Source organism: Staurois parvus, unplaced genomic scaffold (genome assembly GCF_062004578.1).
Source record: "Staurois parvus isolate SC_StPar_1 unplaced genomic scaffold, SC_StPar_1.0 ptg000442l, whole genome shotgun sequence".
Lineage (NCBI taxonomy): Eukaryota > Metazoa > Chordata > Amphibia > Anura > Ranidae > Staurois > Staurois parvus.
In genome coordinates this window covers 28-19,717 of record NW_028318238.1, presented here as the reverse complement: position 1 = coordinate 19,717, position 19,690 = coordinate 28, and the positions used below count along the sequence as shown (strand labels likewise).

At 41.3% G+C, this 19,690-nt stretch overlaps 1 protein-coding gene across 1 annotated transcript in view; it reads right to left on the bottom strand.

Moving 5' to 3' along the window:
- Positions 1-15,227, bottom strand: part of LOC149453976 (cyclin-dependent kinase 12-like) — a gene marked incomplete at its 5' end in the record, with an annotated part of 39,840 nt that extends 24,613 nt beyond the window's left edge. Inside the window, 3 exons of the mRNA XM_089687962.1 lie at positions 4,579-4,710; positions 6,008-6,124; positions 15,150-15,227. Coding sequence (XP_089544088.1) covers positions 4,579-4,710; positions 6,008-6,124; positions 15,150-15,227 — 327 coding nt within the window. The remainder of the gene's footprint in view (positions 1-4,578; positions 4,711-6,007; positions 6,125-15,149) is intronic.
- Positions 15,228-19,690: the final 4,463 nt, after the last annotated feature.

Sequence of the window (19,690 nt, the reverse complement as noted above, 5' to 3'; positions counted from 1 at the left end):
TGACACCCAGTTAAAATACCCTGTATATCCTACTTCTGGGTATATTTATTATCATTAAGTGTTCTTGCATGGCAGACCACTTACGGTTATCTCACATATATATTCTTATTATTATAGCCAAATTTACCACCCTAACTCCTCCCGCAGTTTTTACACTACATAGACAGTAATATACCGAAATGTGCGGATTGTTCCCAATTGGTGTGCTATTACTTTGTGGAACGTTTCGCCGAATGGTTCACGAAATATCGGCGTTTTTGTGGTGAAATTGGTCCCATAGGAATGAATGGAGAAATGTTCAAAACTAGAGTGGGAGCTGACAAAAGCTAAAGTGGGAGCTGAAAAATCAGGACATGATTTCTAAACTGCCATCACTCCCTCATTTTCAAGCCCACCTACACAAATCTTATATCAAATTTAGCTATCCCTGCTGCCACTAAAAATGTCCACAGCTAAGTTATAGTCCTGATAGTTTTTGCAATATGACCATTTGTTTGAAACTGCACTCTAGCCACCTCAAATTTGAAGGGCAATTTCTAAACAGCAACTGTGCCTTCATTTTTAATATTTCAGAGACATAATGTAGGTCTGTGTCTTGTGATTCTCACAATATAAAGCTCTTCGGTGTAGGATTTATAATTTTTAAACTACAACCATTTGAAGATGGCAACCGCCAGTGAAGTGAGCAAGTTAGAGCAGTTTGTTTTTAACCGCTCTTCTCTGCCCTTGCTGTAGAGTGAGTTGCCATAGGAACCTAGGTGTGTGAGCAGGCAGCAGAGTGACAAAAGCTAGAGTGTGAGCTGAAAAATAAAAGTTGAAATGCATTTCTCACTCTATCAAGCTTGCCATGTGCACTTTTTAAAATTGATCAGTCAATTGGTTAGTGTAATGTTTACTATCTTTACTCACTCCAAACACTCCACACAGTTACTCTGCCCACTCTATAAAGTTACTCTGCCCAGTCCAACCTTTTCACAGTTACTCCAGCCACTCCAACCACACAACAGTTACTCAAGCAACTCCACCAAGTTACTCTGCCCACTCCAGTTGTAGACTACTGGTGGAGACCAGAACACTTCACACAATTTCCCCAGAAATTGTAGTTTTTCTAGTTATATATAAATATATTACTTCCACTGTTTCATGGTATAAATTAACCCCATATAGTAGTGATTATCTGCTGGTTTTGTACTATAAAGGGCTAACTTTTGTTTTTATAACCCCATCATGACAGATACAAAAAGCATGTTGCTTCTACTAAATGTGTTCGTGACAGCAGACACAGGTAGCTTGTATTAAGCTACCTGCCTTTGACAAGGGAGTCCTGCATAATTTTATATTAAAATCCTGTCTGAAAATCTGCAAAACAGCATTTTCGGTCTTTTTTAATTTTGTTTACGTTACATAAAAATGTTGATCTCTGACTCTGATGATTCATCCGCTAAGTATATCTATATATCTATCTTTTCTGTTATTCTCAGAGTGTATTAGATATTTTGTTCATTAATCATATAGCTGGTTATTTATATGTATCACTGCATATAGATATTAACAGCTTCCCATCCACCCTATAGCAGAAATAGTGCTACATGGCAGCACGGGTGCACAAAATCACATATATATATACACACGTGATTTAGCATTTCCGGGTAGGGGGCAGCAGTGTGAGTACAGTGAAGCACACAGACACTGCGCCCCCTAGTAAAGCACTCCCAGCACACAGTTAACCCTTCAGATTAACCCATTCCAGCCCAGTGCCATTAGTTCAGCTTCAGCGCTTTTTTTTTTTTTTTTTTTTTAGCACCGATCACTGTATTGGTGTCACTGGGGATGTCAGTGACACCAAGTCAGTTCCCCCCAGTGTCAGAGTGCCCGCCATAGTGCCGCTATAAGTCAATGATAGCCACCATTACTAGTAAAAAAAATTTATTTAAATCTCAGTATACATAACGCCATTTGTAAAGGCTATAACTTTCACGTAAACCAATTAATTTACTCGTATTGGAATTTTTGTTTTAGCAAAGACGAAATTTTATTTTTTTTTACTGGACATGTTCAATAGCAAAAAGTCAAAAATATAGTTTTTTTTCTCAAAATTGTAGGTCTTTTTAAAAAAAAAAAATCAAAACCGCACAGGCAATCAAATACCATCGAAAGAAAGCTCAATTTGTGGGGAAAAAAAGGATGTAAAGTTCATTTGGGTGCAGCGTTGCATGACTGCGCAATTGTCAGATAAAGTAACCGCGCCGTAACGCAAAAAATGGCTTGGTCAGGAAGGGGGGTAAATACTCAGGAGGGCAAGTGGTTAAAGAATAAATAGTTTTTTAAACTTTACATATTAACTAAATTATACAATTTTTTTGTAGGTTTTTATCCGATTAATCTAAACAATAAACATTGCTGCAACATGATTTTGATTTTACTAGCAGTGCGATTACATAGTGCTGCTTGGATGAAACTTTGATAAGGATTGTATATTCTATGGGTCAAAATCGCACTGGAATCGCAACAAGGTAGTACAGGAAGCTCTTCCAAAATCACTGCGCGCTGAGCCGCATTAATGTGAACAGGCACCACTGAAAATGTGATTTCCCAGTGCACTAGTGTGAACCAGGCCTAAGTCTTAAGGTACCCTGGCTCCTTTCTTCCACCTGCTTTGGTTCTGCCCACAAGTACAGACCTACTGGAAGCAATTTACCTTTTTACATAACTTCCTAGGTTTGTGGTACAACTGGACTCTTGGCTATGACTGCTAGGACCTCCGACAGCAATAAATTTAAACTTTCATCAGGGCACCTTTTTTTGGTTGAGGTATTGTTTACGGTCAAAAAAGCTGATTGCTAAGGTGTGGATCCTGCTTTAGAACAATGGAAAGCAGAGAATAAAATATGCCAGTATACAAACTTATCTAGAACAGAGGCTGCCTGAAAAAAAATGTTCAAAAAAATTTGGAGTATGTGGCAAGTAGAATCCTCTACTTGCTGTTCATTAGACGCAGCTCGTACTTGATGTATTACATTCCTTCTGTGTATGCTACATTGAAGAGACTTTTTTTTTTTTTTAAATATATTCCCATGACTGAATATGTACAAATATATGCATGCCTTTGTCAACATTAAAGTGGTTACTCTGCCGATTTTAATGCTAATAGAAACTCTTTTGGATTAAAAGAAAAACCTGCAAAGGTTTTCAGACTCTGCTGAGAAAGATGGACTTTAGTTTTCTTTGTTACAGGCTTGTTATCTACAGTATATTTTTACCTGGTGATCTTGCCCTGCCTCACTGCATTTAACTAAAAAGAAAAAGTGCTGTCACCTCAGACTACACTTATGATTTGGACTACAAACACATCATCACCAGGGCATGGCCCAGGACAAAGATGGCTGTATTAGGAGGGAAATTGGGCAATGTTATCCCTGCAACCATAAAGAGAACTGCTCTGTCTATGGCCAGCTTTAAACTTGGACTTGCATAACTAAAGGGGGAAAGGTACCAGGATCTACACACCGGCACTGCCCACTTAGGCAGGAAACTTTGTCAGTCGGTTATTGCTGAACACAGCTCTTTGTAGGAGTGAAGATCTTCTCCAAATGAGGCCAGTCCACATATAGGACAGGCTTCATCAGCAAGTGGCGCAGTTAAGGCTTAGCTGGTTTGGGCTATTTAAAACAAACCATTCTGGAGACCTTGGGGTGAGCAGACTCGGGTTGCTCTAAAGCTAAACAGTCGCATACAACATCATCCTCATCCAATTCCCTAGACTACTCAAATACTACCTCCCTCTTCATATAACATGTCGAGCTCAAGAGTAAAGTCAAAGCCCGGTTAAGAGGGGAGGCTGAACATAAGGCCTGAGATTCTGCCTGGATAAGAAAGAGAAAGCTTGTGTGGCAAGACTGACAGTTTCAAGCATGACTCCCAAAGCTATAATGGGACATAAAGAGCAGGGCAGAATAGCTGCAGGTTAACATACTGAAACTGCAGTAAGGACTGGTTGCAGGACTGAGCTGGCCAGAGTAAAGAGTCTTCACAAACCTCTCAAACGTTCTGTCTCTAGAATCTTTAAAAAAGCAAAAAAATAAGACAAAACAAAAAAACTGATTGCTGAAAAAATGTTTTTGTTTTCTCAGTCTTTTTTTCATTTGTGTCAGTCCTATGTCCCCTGTAACCGGTGGTTTCTGGGTTTCCCTCTAGCCTGGAGACACTGGAAATGACACACATCTCGCAAGACCAGAAGTGACGTCTATGGGAGGAGGCAGCAGGTGGAACGCATGGCGGAGCCGCACTTATGGTTTCTGACCAGCGTGCGCTCCACTGCTAAGCTGCACTTCCGGTTTTCAATTGGCGTGCGTTCCGGAGAGCATTTGGAAATGTATGCTTACTTCCAACCATGTAAAATAGGCAAGAAACAATTTTTTTTTTTTTTAAACCTCGTTTAAGCTTCTAAAACAAATAGTTTTAATATCAGCCTACCACACAGTAAGCCTTTCCCTTTTAAGAGCAATCCAGTATGTATATTTATTTATATTAATAAAATCCTATGTTCCTAAACCTATATTTGTATTGGGCTAGACTTACTCTGGAGGAGGCATCTTGCTGACATCTACATCCTTTAGGAAGTCACTCAGAAGAGCCTGTTCTGCAGTGCAACGCTTGCTGGGATCCAGGGTTAGCATGTGGTCTAGGAGATCCAAAGCAGGAGTTGGAATGCTGAAAATAAAGGCAAACACAAGAGTGCAGGTCACATACAGCCCAATAAAATACATTGCGAAAGGGCCTGTGTTGACAGGCTTTGGGCTTCTGTCACTGGCATCAGTTGTTTGAGACATTTTTGTGATCATTAAGACTTGTGCCAGATTGCAAAAACTGTCTGACACAAACCTTAATATTTGTATATTGTAAGTCTCTAAAATGCAGTTCTTCGCAACAAATCACTGTGCATTTGTTTTTATATTTTCATGAATGTCATTTTTATGTTTTAACTGTCTCTCAGAGAAGTTGCTCAACAACCAGCTTTGTACAGGAAAATACCAAAGCAAAATGCCCTACTGTGCACAAAAGAGGTTTGCAAGATGGAATCAGTTGGACCAGCCCTATTATTCCTAACCAAAACAGTTACAGCCCTATTATTCCTAACCAAAACAATGAACAAAAAGCCAGGACTTAAAAACGCAGCCATGGAAAAAAGGGTGGTTGTTACCTATGTAAAGCTACACAAAAAGGAAACCGTAATAATCAATTGTGCATAATCACACCAGTAGTCCAATCATAAGTGATATATATATGCTACAGCATTCTCCCTGTGCAGCTTACTCCATAGGAAACTATTCATTTCATTAGTTTAGAGATAAAGTGTGATTTCTAGCAAAAATTGCAAATGAGTTAAGTAATACAACTATACTACTAAAAATCTTTGGTGCAGTTCTAGCCTACTGATGTCTACAAGAGATTCAATTGGGCCTGAATTGAAAAAAATATATGCTTACAGGGAAGATCTAAAAAAGCTATTTGTGCCTTAGTACCCTGAAAAAAAAAAAAATAGGAGGTGTGCACGGAATTTCTCCTGAAACAAACAAGTATACTTCATGTTCCTTGAGTCTCATTGCAGTATACCTGTAGTGTGAGATCAGTGGGAGTCTTATGAGATTTGGCGATGTCACTGCTGTGCTGCTAACTGCTCTACCTGCTGAAAATGCACATAAGGATCTGCAGTTCAAGGATCTCCCCTTTTCTGCTTCACTCTCTGCAGAGCTGTGTTTTCTTTGCTTTCCCTGATGCTTCTTGAATACTGACCCCACTGGTCATCAGAGAGACAGCTCTGACATAAAGAAGAGACAGTGCAGAACGTGGCATGGTGAGTGAGTCAATAAATGGATAACGATCAGTGGCAGGGAGCCTACAGGCAATACTGATGGCTAGTGCTTGACCCCCTCTGGATTTTAAGCACAATTCCCTGAGTCTTTATATGCATTCAAGCTAAAAGCATACTACCAACACAAAGACTTACTAGGAGAATTCCTCCCGTAATCGCCTTCTATACTGCTTCTTCGGTTTCATGGTGTTGAAATATGGTAGTTTGATAACATCTGGCCAGACAGCTGGACAAGGACTCCCACAAAGACGGCTGTAAGTAGAACATAGAAAAGTGACGGGCATTAAAAACAAAAAAGGGTACATGTGACTGTTGCATACATAGCAAATTCCTGTATCTGTATCCTGTAAATTCCATATCTTGAAAATACAGTACACTCAGACATATACATTGGGTTATAGGCTGGTACCTTGAGGTGATTGGACACTGGCAAAGCTTTTAAAGACATACTGCTCGGGAGTTACCAAACTCTGTGAGCCCTCAGTTTTGTAGAAAAAAATGCTTAACCACACAGGAACAAAGAGGACAGTGGCCTGTGTACTGTACTTCAAGATTTAGAATTTACAGATAAAGGCCCCTTTCCCCACGAGGCAGATCCTCTTTTTCTGCTGAGCAGAGTGGGCAGATGACAGGACTGTGTCTGCTCAGTTTATGTAGAACAGACACTGACAGCCTATTCCGCCCTATGGACAGTCGGGTGTACATGGACTGGCTGTCCGCTTACACCTGACTACCTCAGAGTCGATCTGCCTACATGGAAGAGAATGGAACCTCTTCCGTTTGTTTTTAGCGGACTGGATGTAGGCGGGAGTAAATGGACACAAGTGTATTTACACCTGTCAGTCCATAAGGATACATTGACCATCCAATCAGGTTTGCCTGAAACACTGACAGGTGGACTGAACTGAATGCCCGTGTGCAAGGGGCCTAAGCCAAAAATCAATTTTGAGCTACCTGAATATTTCATATCTTGGTTTACAATACAGGACACAAATCAAGTATTCGGTCCTGGGACACTGGTAAAGCTTTTGAGGACACTTCCCCTGGGAGCCTCCCTAACAACCCTGCCACACTCTGTCCTCAGTTTTGTAGCAAGAAATACAGAGTAACCAAAGAACAGAAGGGAGGGTGGCCTGTAATCTAAGAAATGGAATTTAGAAATATGTCAACTTCCTCTTTTATTAACTGTACTGTACAGGACAAAGGCCGAATATTCATAAACCCTGGGATGTCCCCAAGCAATGAATGAGAAGGGTGGGCAATAACAAGTTAAACAGAGCTGTGCCAACAGGTCCAGCAAAATAGTTTGCAGACCCAACTAAGTGTGGCTGCAAGAACCTTGTGGCAGAAGGCTGCAATTGCAAAAGATTGGACATCTACCTTGTAAAACTTGAAACATTATCAACAAAGTCGACCAGGTGGAGGCCTTAAAGGGCTGGACTACAGTGGCCAGGTGCTGGAAGTGGGAGCATAAAAAGGACAGCAGAAGTTTTGTTCTTCAGAGTGAAAGCTCTAGTGATCAGCTCCCTGATCCAGCAAGCAATAGTTGACTTAAGCAGGGTATCCCTTGCGAGGTCCTGAGGGTAGCATGAATAGGGTGTCCATCTTCTCAACAGAATCTGTTGCTTTGAGGTAGATTGTGATTGCTCGGACCACAAAATGAAGATCAATTTCTTTGGGGGTTTTGGTGCATGGAAGAACTATAACTTCATTGAAAATCCATAGGGATTTATGATAGAAGGGGTAGGGTGTAAAATACAAAACTGAACTACCAGGGTATCATCCTGTATATTGGAAAGTGTTTGAGTGAATAAGATATGAAACTTTAACTAAATCTCTGGTGTTCACAAATAAATCAACATAACTATACACTGTATATATGTAAAAATCAGAAAATGTTTATTTTATTGATTACAGTCAAAGGTTCAAATGCAATACACAGTCTTTCCTGAATGTGCCATGCGCCCAATGATGTAGGTCTACGTGTTTTGTGGGTACTCCTACTTTTTTAGGAGTTCCGAGGGCTGCCAGCACACCATGAACACACGTCTAATGAGGAGCAAGTGTGTCCATGGCATGCAGGAGGACCACTCCCCTTCCATCTGTCATCCGCTGTATTGGCACTCCCTGGCGGACAGCGAATGAAGGGGAGCGGTCCTCCCACATGCAGTGGACACACTTGCTCCTCATTAGTTGTGTGTTCATGTGTGTGGGCGACCCTCAGAGCCCCCCTCCCCTTTACATACTTAAGGTCTGAGTTTTCTTCCCTTTGTACTGTGCACGCCGTTTGAAGCAGATGTCATCCAAGGTGAGGAGGGATAATCCCTCATGTATGTGTCTTTAGATACTGGCGGGCTTGTTTATGGTTATTGGTGGGTGTAGTAGTTTATAATTTACAATCTATATACCGTTTTCATTCTGGGTTTTCCTAGATATCTCTATGTGGAGTTTATGCATGCCCAAGGCAGCCGTCTCTCCTGCCCACCCCTTGTCCTGGCCGTGATTGTTGATGCCAAACGGGCTGGTCTGAGTATTTAAAAAACTGCTGATCTACTGGGATTTTCATGCACAACCATTTACAGAGAATGGGTTTACAGAGAATGGTCCAAAAAAGAAAAAATATTATAGTGAACGGCAGTTGTGTGGAAGAAAATGCCTTGTTGATGTCAGAGGTGAATGGGCAGACTAGTTCGAGATGATAGAAAGGCAACAGTAACTCAAATAACCACTCGTTACAACCAAGGAATGCAGAATACCATCTCTAAACGCACAACATTTTGAACCTTGAAGCAGATGGGCTACAACAGCAGAAGACCACACCAGGTGCCACTCCCATCAACTAACAGGAAACAAAGGCTAAAATTCACACAGGCTCATCAAAATTTCGACAATAGAAGATTGGAAAAACATTGCCTGGTCTGATGAGTCTTGATTTCAGCTGCAACATTCAGATGGTAGGGTCAGAATTTGGTGTAAACAACATGAAAGTATGGATCCATCCTGCCTTGTATCAACGGTTCAGGCTGGTGGTGTAATGGTGTGGGGGATATTTTCTTGGCACACTTTGGGCCCCTTAGTACCAATTGAGCATCCTTTGAATGCCATGGCCGATCTGAGTGATGTTGCTGACCATGTCCATCCCTTTATGACTACAGTGTACACATCTTCTGATGGCTACTTCCAGCAGGATAATGCACCATGTCACAAAGCTCAAATAATCTCAAACTGGTTTCTTGAAGATGACAATGAGTTCACTGTACTCCAATGGCCTCCAGAGTAACCAGAACTCAATCAAATAGAACATCTTTGGGATGTGGTGGAACAGGAGATTCACATCATGGATGTGCAGCTGACAAATCTGCAGCATCTGCGTGATGCTATTATGTCAATATGGACCAAAATCAGTTGAATCTATGCCACAAAGAATTAAGGCAGTTCTGAAGGTAAAAGGGGGTCCAACCCGGTACTAGCAAGATGTACCTAATAAAGTGGCAGGTGAGTGTATATAGTTGTTATAGGTTGATTTATTGGTGAACGCCAGAGGTATATTTAAAGTCCCATTTATTATTCACTTGAACATTTATAACTTAATTGAGGTGGAAGTCTGATACCACCTTCATAAGGATGGATGGCACTGAGCATAGGAGTACCTTGTCATTATGTAAAATGAAAAGTGGCTCTTTGTAAAAGAGCAATACAAACTCAGACATGTCTCACAGTAGTGATGGAGACCAAAAGGCTATCCTGTGGGAGAGGCCATCTAAGGGAATATCCTTTATGTGTTCATAAGTGTGGTTTCTGCAGGGCAGAGAGAACAACGTTGAGGTACACAGGAAGCACAGGGTGCCGCAAGTGGAGCTTGATCTAAGCAATACCTTACAATATTAGACCATTCTGGTAGTGTTTTTTTCTTGCTTTAACCAAGTTAGGGATGATACTCTCTTCGTACAGTAGGTACTCGGACCATTCATGGCAACAGCCATGTTGCAACAGCTAGTGACTGAGAAGCAGGATGACACACACGTTCCTGGGACAGCAGGTCTGGCCTGTTGAGAAGAGGCCAGGGGTTGTCTGCTTGTAGTCTGAGTATGTCTGTGTACCAGGTTCTTCGGGGCCAATTGGGTACTATAAGAATCACCGGCTTCTTGTCTTGCTTTATTTTGTGGTGTGACTGATATAGAATATAGACTGGAGGGTAAGGCATAAATCAACCTGAACTAAGAGCAGGGGATTATCACAGCATCCAATGCCAGTGCTTGAGGATCTTTTGGAACTGGCCAAAAACAGGGGCATTTTTTTGCCAAATCTAGAGGCCTGAATATCCATATTCGGGATCTCTCATTTCTGGGGGAGAATCTCAGAGGAAAGTGTCTAGACCCAAGTGCTCCAGACGAGGGAAAAAGTTGGAGAGTGGATTTGTGAAGTTGATTATGCAACCAAAAGCCTGATCTATCTGAATGTTCCTGTGGGATGTTCGCAGATAGCTAGAAGGGAGGAGTTCTTTAGAAGAAGATCATATAGATACCTTTGACCTTAAAGCCCTGAGTACCTAGGAAGGCAAAAATGGGTGCAAGTACCTTTGTGAATACTCTGGGCGAAGAGAAGGAAAATGGCAGTGTGACAAACTGGAAGTGGTGAGGGGGTAGAGTTCTAAACTCTTTTTGTACCTCATTGAAATTATCGGTTGAATCCACAGACTTGAAACATCTCTGACCCAAAAGAAGGCAAACTTTAATGCACGTCCCCCCACTCTTTCAAAGCGAGGATGCCCTTTGATTGGGAAGACTACATGGGGAAGACTGAATGGGGAAAACGTGGTGGAGTCTTGAGATCATTGGAGTAGCGGTTTCTTTTTCAGCAATTTCCAGCTTCCAGGGGCATCAACCAGGTATGATATATGCAGTTACATTGGCCCAAACTGGGCCAATGAAACTATGTATAAAATACCCATACCCAGAACTTTAATATAGTTTTGCATACCTTGAAATCCTAAGTCCAGAACAGGATGAATATCCCCACTGAGCTTCAATACCATGTTCCCCGAGACAAGAAATGGTTCAGGAATTTCTGCAAATGTTACTGTTCTTGGGCAGATTTTTGCTGATTTGAGACAAGAAAGCATTAAGGGGGTAGGTTTAAACTGTACGTTGTACCCCATTAAAACCACTGATTGAATCCACAGGCCTGGAAAGTCTGCAACTTTAACAGATACTTCACCACTCTTCAGAGTGAGGGTACCTATTCAGTGGGAAAAGGGCTTTCATGAACAGTTAGTGGGCATTGTGGATAAAGTCTTGCACTGAAAGCAGGGACTGAATTTTGACTTTGCAGTTAAAGTGTGGGTAGAGCACTGAGGTGCTCTGTATTTTCAGGAGGAGGACGTCCCTGAGGAAGGAAATTTTGGATCTTTCCACTTTGGAAGAAGGAACTTTCCTCCTGTTACCTCTTTGTTGAATTTGTACCAAAACAAAGAGACCTCCAGGAGGAGGTCTCTTTGGTCTGGTATAAAAAACTTCAAAGGGCACATTGTGTAAGGTGTCTTTCACAGGCAGCTTCAGCTAACTAGGTTTTACGCCACAACATTTTGTGCATTTGAACAAAATTCAGAGTCATTCTGGAGAATTACACCAAACCAGAAGTAATTGCTGTAATTGCTTAAACTACAGTACTAGAATACAGGATTGTGTAGTTTTTTCATTGCTCTTGTCCAATTAGCTGCGGTTTGACAAATAAAATTGTTGCAATAGTTGGTTGCAGAGCTGGACCTGCAAAAGTTTGAGAGTAAGCAGAATCTTTGAATTCACAGTACAGTAAGAGGATTAAGAATGAGGCGGCAATATCTACTACCACAACAGTCCACATTTTTGTGAATGTTATTCACTGGATAAAATTCATCCATGCTTTTTGGAGGGCTGAAAATCTTTTCTGAATTGACCCGATAGTTGTAGACAGATCATTTTATAAGTTTAAAATACAATGGAAAAGGAACTTTGGCTGGTCTGTAAATTCCATATCTCGGAGTACAGTACAGGACACAGGTAACTTATTGCTGCCACCCCCAATAACCATACCCTAGTCTATCAGTTCTCAGGTTTAAAGCAACCAAAGTAGAGTAAACAAGAAGACTTATGGAGAGAGGCCTGTGGCCTGTACTCTACTCCATGATATGGAGTTTAGAGGCAAGTGAAAATGCCTCTGATCATATTCTTAATCAGACACTGGCAACTTATTCACACACCATGGGACATCCCCAAGCAATGAATACAAAGGGTGGGCAACAACTAGGCAAATGGAACTGTGCCAATAAAAAAAAAAAAAAAGGGGCAAAGACCAAAGTTCAGATTGCAGAGGCAAGAACCTTGTGGCCAAAAGTTGCATTAGCAGAAGGCTGACTGGACTTTCTCCTTGTAAAAATATAAACAAAAGACCAGGCAGTGGCCTTACACAGTTGAGCAACAGAGGCTTGGTGTCTAAAAGCCAAGGATACCACTACAGGTATGGTGGAATGGGCTGGCAATAGCGCACAAAGTGGCTTGTGTTTAACCATAACCTCCAGTAATCAAGTTCCCGATCCACCGTGCAATGGTGGATCCTGAAGCAGGGTGGAAAGTCCCAAGAAAAGGACAGAGAATTGGCTTTACTAATGGAAAGCAGTAGCTTTTGGGTACACTCTAATGACTCAGACTATGTACAGGCAATGTAAACAGAATTCCTCTGGATGCTTAGAAGCAAGACACAAGGGAGGCAGAACAATGTCCTCATTGAGATGGAAAGCTGAAACCACCTTTGGAAGAAATAATGATCTTGGGAGTATCATACGTTGGAAGTATGGAAAAAATCTCTTTTTACAAAAAACGGCTGCCTATAAAATCTAACAGATGTTAGAACGACCAAAAAGACTACTTCGCTGGCAAGAATAACTAAGAGAATATCCTTGACAGTTCAAAGGGTATCTGGACGGCAGATAGACCCAAGTTAAGGTTTCAGGGAAGAATAGAGCGCTGCTAAGAGGGCCCTAGTGTGAGAAATATATTGAATAAAAGTTTTCACAAGGGAGTTAGAAGCCAAAGGCCTTAGGAAAAAAATGGATACAGCCAATACCTGCCCATTTAGGGTGTTAAAAGTTAGATTATAGACAAAACCTGTGTGCAGGAAGGCCAGAATGCAAGGCACAGTGTAATCTCTGAGACTGCACTGACGATGCTCGAACCAGGCAAAGGAAAATTTCAAGGCAATAAATATTCCTGATGTAGCTTTTTTTCTTGCTTTTAGCCAGGTCACAGACTCAGAAATCCCTCTAACCTTTAGGACCTGGGTTTCAGCAGCCATGCTGTTAAAGCCAGGGACCATAAAACAGGATGGAAAAGATGGCCTGGAGAGAGCAGGTATGGCCTGTTGAGAAGAGGTCAGGGTTCAAGTATGTCTGTATACTAGATTCTTCTGGGCTAGGTAGATGCAAGTAGAATTACCATTTTCCACTCTTGCTCTCGTTTTTGGAGCAGGCAAAGCAGAATTATTAGTGAAGGGAAGGGATAGATTAGGCTGAATTGAGACCAAGGGATAATTAGAGTATCTGAGGGAGTGCATTTAGGTAAAAAAAACTCAACACACTAACTTTAGAATCACTTTAAGGCGGGGGTTGGCAAACCGGGGATTATGACCTACCCATCGACTGCAGGCAGCTGACGGGTACATCCGCTGCTTGAGAAAGGAGCGCGCTTCTGCCACTAAAGGACAGCACATGCTCCAAAACGCGTCGCATTGCATCTTGATCACTGACGGCATCACGCCTATGCCGACGTTGCGGTTCAGCATGCGTTCCAGCCGCCATCTTTAGGAGTACGTGCATGTCGGCAGGCTCCACATCTGTCTCCCTTCTGAACCACGCTCCCTACCATTGAGATGCGGACGATACAGGCACCAGTGACAGCCGTTCCACATGGTATTTCTACACCACAATACCCCACATGCTTTTATTACTCTATTAACATGTGAGTGTTCCTACTTTTTATTATATATTAAAGTGGTCTGCTGCACTTAGAGGCGCTTCTTCTTCTCTCCTTACTACACAGAGTCTGCTGCAGTACTACATGGAGTTGCCCTGAAAGCCACATGGACCCCCCTTTATCCAAGTCACCCAGACTATTTCTAAATACTACTAGACTTTTCGGACTTTGGTCCAGTATTTGCACTGATTATCATTACTTCTATTGCATACTTAGATCGCCAAACAGGTTCCTGATCTGCTGGTCTTTACCCTCTGCTGCCTCCACCACTCATCTTCACTGCAGAGTGGAGAGCAGGAGATAGCACATTATTGGACAGAGGGTGGGAGCGAGAGCTACCTCAGTTAACCTTTCAAGTTAACCAGCAGGTGCCTGGTTGCTAGGATGCCGGGAGGTCCTAGCAACCAATTGCCAGCTTGTTAAGCTGGTATGGGTGCGAGGGGGGATTGGGATATGGCATCCATGCCACCAGCTCCTTATGCTGCAGTGTAGACCTCGCAGTTTCTTTTTACTCCCAGCCACTGTTGTATCCCAGGAGGTCAGTACAGAGATGGGAGACAGTGCAGCTGTGCAGTGTAGCAGCCGCTTTTAGACAGCCGCTGCTCGCAGCCCTGGGAGCCTGTGGAAACTGAATCTACATAGCATGGGACATTTCACATACCCATTTTCCACCTCTCCTCCTTAACTCCCCCTGCGGTGATATGCCCAGAGGGAAAACATCCCCCCTACTCACTGCACAGGAGCAAATAGTGGGTCATTGACACCAGAGGAGACCCCTGGTAGCTCTGCGAACACTGCGCAGATGGATATGCAGACAGATACCCCCAAAGCTGGTATGGAGGGGCAGAGAACACTGTGTGGGTGCGGCAGAGTGGCCAGAGTGCCTTACTGTAGGGGTATGATGTGAAGGGGGCAGAAGACACTACTTTGACAACTCTAAAAAGGCTACTTACACCTGCTTTTACTGCTTTATGACAAATAGGGCATCTCTATAAATAAATTCCCAGTGTCCACTACCACCAGCATAGTAGCCCTAAGTGGTCCAATTGTCCAATCAATACACTGGGAAAATAGGCAGCAAGATGTAGTAGTTTTGGTCACCTATACCCTATATACAATCAGACATACATTTATGGGAAAATAAAAACAGTATTTCTATCCGTCCTTGAACAAATCACACATTCCTGAGTTCTCTTAGCAATTAACTTCATTTGGACTTCACTTCATTTGAAATTTAAGAAATTCTAATGTAAGAAAAATTAATAAAATACCTAATCAATTCTAGTTGAGCCAGCTCCTGATTAGCCTGGAATATTGGTTTCTTTGTAAAGAGTTCACCAAGAATACATCTGAAAAGCAAGAAATAAAATGACCATTAATTTGCTCTTGAAAATACAATAGTACAATACAAGTGTTAAATGATTCACCAAATATGTTAAAGCTGTAGTTTAAACAAAACAGCAAAATGCACAGTTGAAATACAAATACATTTGTACTCAATAGTATTAGGACCCCTGCACTTTTTTTTGTAAAGAATCAAAATCTGCATGAAATAACTAGAAACAAACAGCATACACCATTCTCTCATTCATAGCCCTTAGAAGAAACCATTTTTCTTTAAGACCTAACATACTGAGAAAACCAATGAAAATGACATGGACTTAATTAATGCTACTTAAAGACAGTACTGAATTTTAGCAATATTCCAAGCAGACTAGTCTTTTTTTTTTTATTAGCATTATGTGTGTTTTCAATCTTACAATAAACCATTAAGCCTATTTGTATGGAGAAAAGCACTCACTTTGTGTCACTGATTGCAAGACAGTGAACATAGAGAAGACAAAGAGAGAAGCATGGTAAAGTTAAAAGTTACAAAACCTTCTCCAAGAGTTTTATGTTCCTCTAAAAATGTCTGCCAATACTATCAAGAATTTTACGGGCAAGATGACCACAGAAATCCTCCACAGATGTACAGTAGGGATAATAATTAATTGCTCCCTTGCAGAATTTGTAAGTTTGCCCACTTACAAAGAAATTAAGGGTCTATAATTTTATGATAAGTGTATTTAAATGATCAAAAGACTATCAACCAAAAATCCAGAAAAAACACGACACAAATTATATAAATTGAGTTGCAGTTCACTGGGCAAAATAAGTATTTAATCCCCTAACAACCAACAATAATTCTGGCTCCCACAGACTGGCTATGTGCTCATGTGGTACACAGATTAGTTCTATCAATTTAAGAAGGTGCTCCTAATGACAACTCATTATGTGTTTAAAGGACACCTGTCCACAGAATCTCTTTCTTCCATTCAGACAGCACCATCATGGGCAAGACCAAAGAGCTGTCAAATGACGTAAGGAACAAGGATGTAGATGTGCACAAGGCTGGAATGGGCTACAAGACCATAAGCAGGAAGCATGGTGAGAAGGAGACAACTGTAGGAGCGATTATTTGCAAATCAAAGAAATACAAAATAACCATCAATAACTCTCGGTCTGGAGCTCCATGCAAGATTTCGCCTCATGGGGTAAGGATGATCATGAAAAAAGTGAGGGATCAGCCCAGAACTACATGGGAGGAGGTTGTGAATGATGGCAGTTGGCACCAAAGTTACCAAGCAAACCATTGGTAACACAATACGCCACCATGAACTCAAAATTCTGCAGCGCCCGCAAGGTCCCCTCAAGAAGGCACATGTACAGGCCCGTATGACGTTTGCCAATGAACAACTGACTAATTCAGAGGAGGATTGGGAGAAAGCGCTGTGGTCAGATGAAACCAAGATTGAGCTCTTTGGCATCAACTCAACTCGCAGTTTTGGAGGAAGAAATATGCTGACTATGACCCTAAGAACATCATCCCTACAGTCAAGCACACAAGTGGAAACATTATACTTTGGGGCTGTTTCTCTGCCAAAGGGACAAGCCAACTTTGTCACACAGAAGGGCCAATGGAACGGCCCATGCATTGTAAAATCTTGGATGAGAAACTTCTTCCCTCAGCCAGAACAATGAAGATGGGTCGTGGATGGGTCTTCCAGCATGACAATGACCCAAAACATACCAGTAAGGCAACAAAGGAGTGGCTCAAGAAGAAGTACATTAAGGTCATGGAGTGGCCTAGCCAGTCTCCAGACCTTAATCTTATAGAAAATTTATGAAGGGAGCTGAAACTTCAAGTTGCCAAGCAACACCTAAGAAACCTTAAGGATTTAGAGAAGATCTATAAATAAGAGAAAATCAATTTAGAACATAAAAAATCCAGTAAAGCGAGCTCCCTCCCCCCCCCCCCGAACCATACCACATGTCCTCAACATGGGGAGAAGGGGTGCTTTGGGGCAGGGGGGGCTCCCCCCCAAAGCACCTTGTCCCCATGTTGAGGAGGGGGGACCCCACACCGTTTTTTTTTTATTATTTATTATGGTGCTGGTTTTTAAATGTAATTATCGCTTTTTTTTTTCTTCACTATAGTGCAGAAATTCAGCTGTCACTTTCACCCCAGCTAAAAGAGAGAAAGTTTCCTTTTAGTTTATTTCCCCAAGTTAAAAGAAACAATGTTTCCTTTTAGTTTCTTAAAAGAAACAAACTCCGGGGAAAGTGACAGCTAATCCTGTGAGCTATAGTGAAGAAAAAAAAGTCGGCAATTGCATTTAAAAATCAGCACAGCCATACACTTCGTATTGCGGAAAAAAATTAGTAAAAAACTCATAAACCAAGGCATTATTTTAAATGGATTTTCATTCGTAAACCGAAAATTACATTAACGGAGGCGTTTGTAAACCAAGGTACCACTGTACACCTATGATAAAAATTATAAACCCTTAATTTCTTTGTAAGTGGGCAAACTTACAAAATCTGCAGGAGATCAAATAATTATTCTCCCCACTGTAGCTACAAGAGAAAATGGAACCCAGAAAGGACAGAAGGATAATCCAAATGATGAAGAACCACCAAAACAAAACATCAAAGCAAGCACTGACTGACTTCCAAGATCAAGGCATAATTTGCAGTCATAATATTTGTCACTTTGTGCAATGAAAGTAGCATCCATAGCAGTAGACAATGAAATATTTCAATTCTGAAAAACAGGCCAGTTGAAAAAGCCAGCCTGGAGTTTGCAAAAATGCACATTTACTTTCTTAGAATGTTATTTGACCAGATTAAACAGAATAAAATCTTTTCAGTAAATTACAGCAGCTCTATTTTCACAAAAGAAAAAAAAAACAAAAGCTTTTAAAGCATAAAGTTGTTTTTGATTCCTTAAAAGGCACTATGAAATCAAAAGATGATCAGTCATTCAGGAGTACAACATAATGATCAGTGTTCAGAATCTCAGTAGCAGGTTACTGGTCTGCTCTGAAGTGGCCTGCTATATAACCACATCTGAATCCAACAGAGCATTAATGAAAAGTGCAGACATTCACAGCTGGAAGAATGACCCCATCAAATCTAAGGCAACAGAAGCAGTTTGCATAAGATGATTGCAATAAATTGCCAGTGGAAAAAACAAAAAAGTGCTACAAATCTTATTCAGAGCTATAGAAAACACATTTGCAGTTACAGCATAAAGCAAAGCCAAATTGTCTGCTATGTGGACCAAGGAACCGTGTGTGTGACCACTAAATATGAACTGCCATATCAGACAAAAAACTATTTTAATTCTGTCTGGCCACTTCAGTGATTCCTACACCTTCCAGACAGTACATACAGGAGACTGTTACTGCTTTCTCAGATGAAGGTAAAGTGGCATTTAACCAAACCAAAATGTTTCTGATACCCAGACAAACTCAGGAACAGCTTTCTGTATGTAAACCTATTAACAAAATATACAGTTAGGTCCATATATATTTGGACACAGGCACAATTTTAGCTTTTTTCAGGTATTTACCAAAACATATTCAAGCTATAGTTATAATGGATATGGGCTGAACATCCAATTTGGATGTGCATACCCTCAAATTAAACCTGAGTGTGCACCACTCAGGTTTAATTTGAGGGTATGCACATCCAAATTGGAGGAAGGGTTTAGGAATTACAGCTCTTAAGAGTAGCCATCCCCCTTTTTCAAGGGACCAAAAGTAATTGGACAATTGAATATAATCATAAATAAAAAGTTACATTTTAATAATTTGTTGAGAATCTTTTACTGGCAATGACTGCCTGAAGTCTGGTACCCATGGACATTACCAAATACTGGGTTTCCTACTTTCTGATGCTTTGCCAGGCTCTAACGGCAGCTGTCTTCAGTTGTTCTTTGTGGGTCTTTCTGCCTTTAGTTTTGCCTTCAGCAAGTGAAATGCAGCTCAATTGGGTTGAGATCAGGTAATTGACTCGGCCATTGCAGAATATTCCACTTCTTTTCCTTCAAAAGCTCCTGGGTTGCTTTTGCTGTGCGTATTGGATCATTATCCATCTGTACTGTGAAGCGCCGTCCAATCAACTTTGCTGCATTTGGCTGAATCTGGGCTGACGGTATATCTCTAAACGCTGCAGAATTCTTCCGGCTGCTTCTGTCACATCATCAATAAATACCAATGACCCAGTGCCACTGGAAGCCATGCATGCCCATGCCATCACACTGCCTCCACCATGTTTTACAGATGACACTGTGTGCTTTGGACCTTGAGCTGTTCCAAGCCTTCTCCACACTTTTTTCTTCCAGTCATTCTGGTAGAGATTAATCTTAGTTGCATCCGTCCAAAGAATGCTTTTCCAAAACTGGTCTCATTTTATTTATTTTTTTTAGGTGTTTTTTGGCAAAGTCTAATCTGGCTTTTCTATTCTTCAGGCTTATGAATGGTTTGCA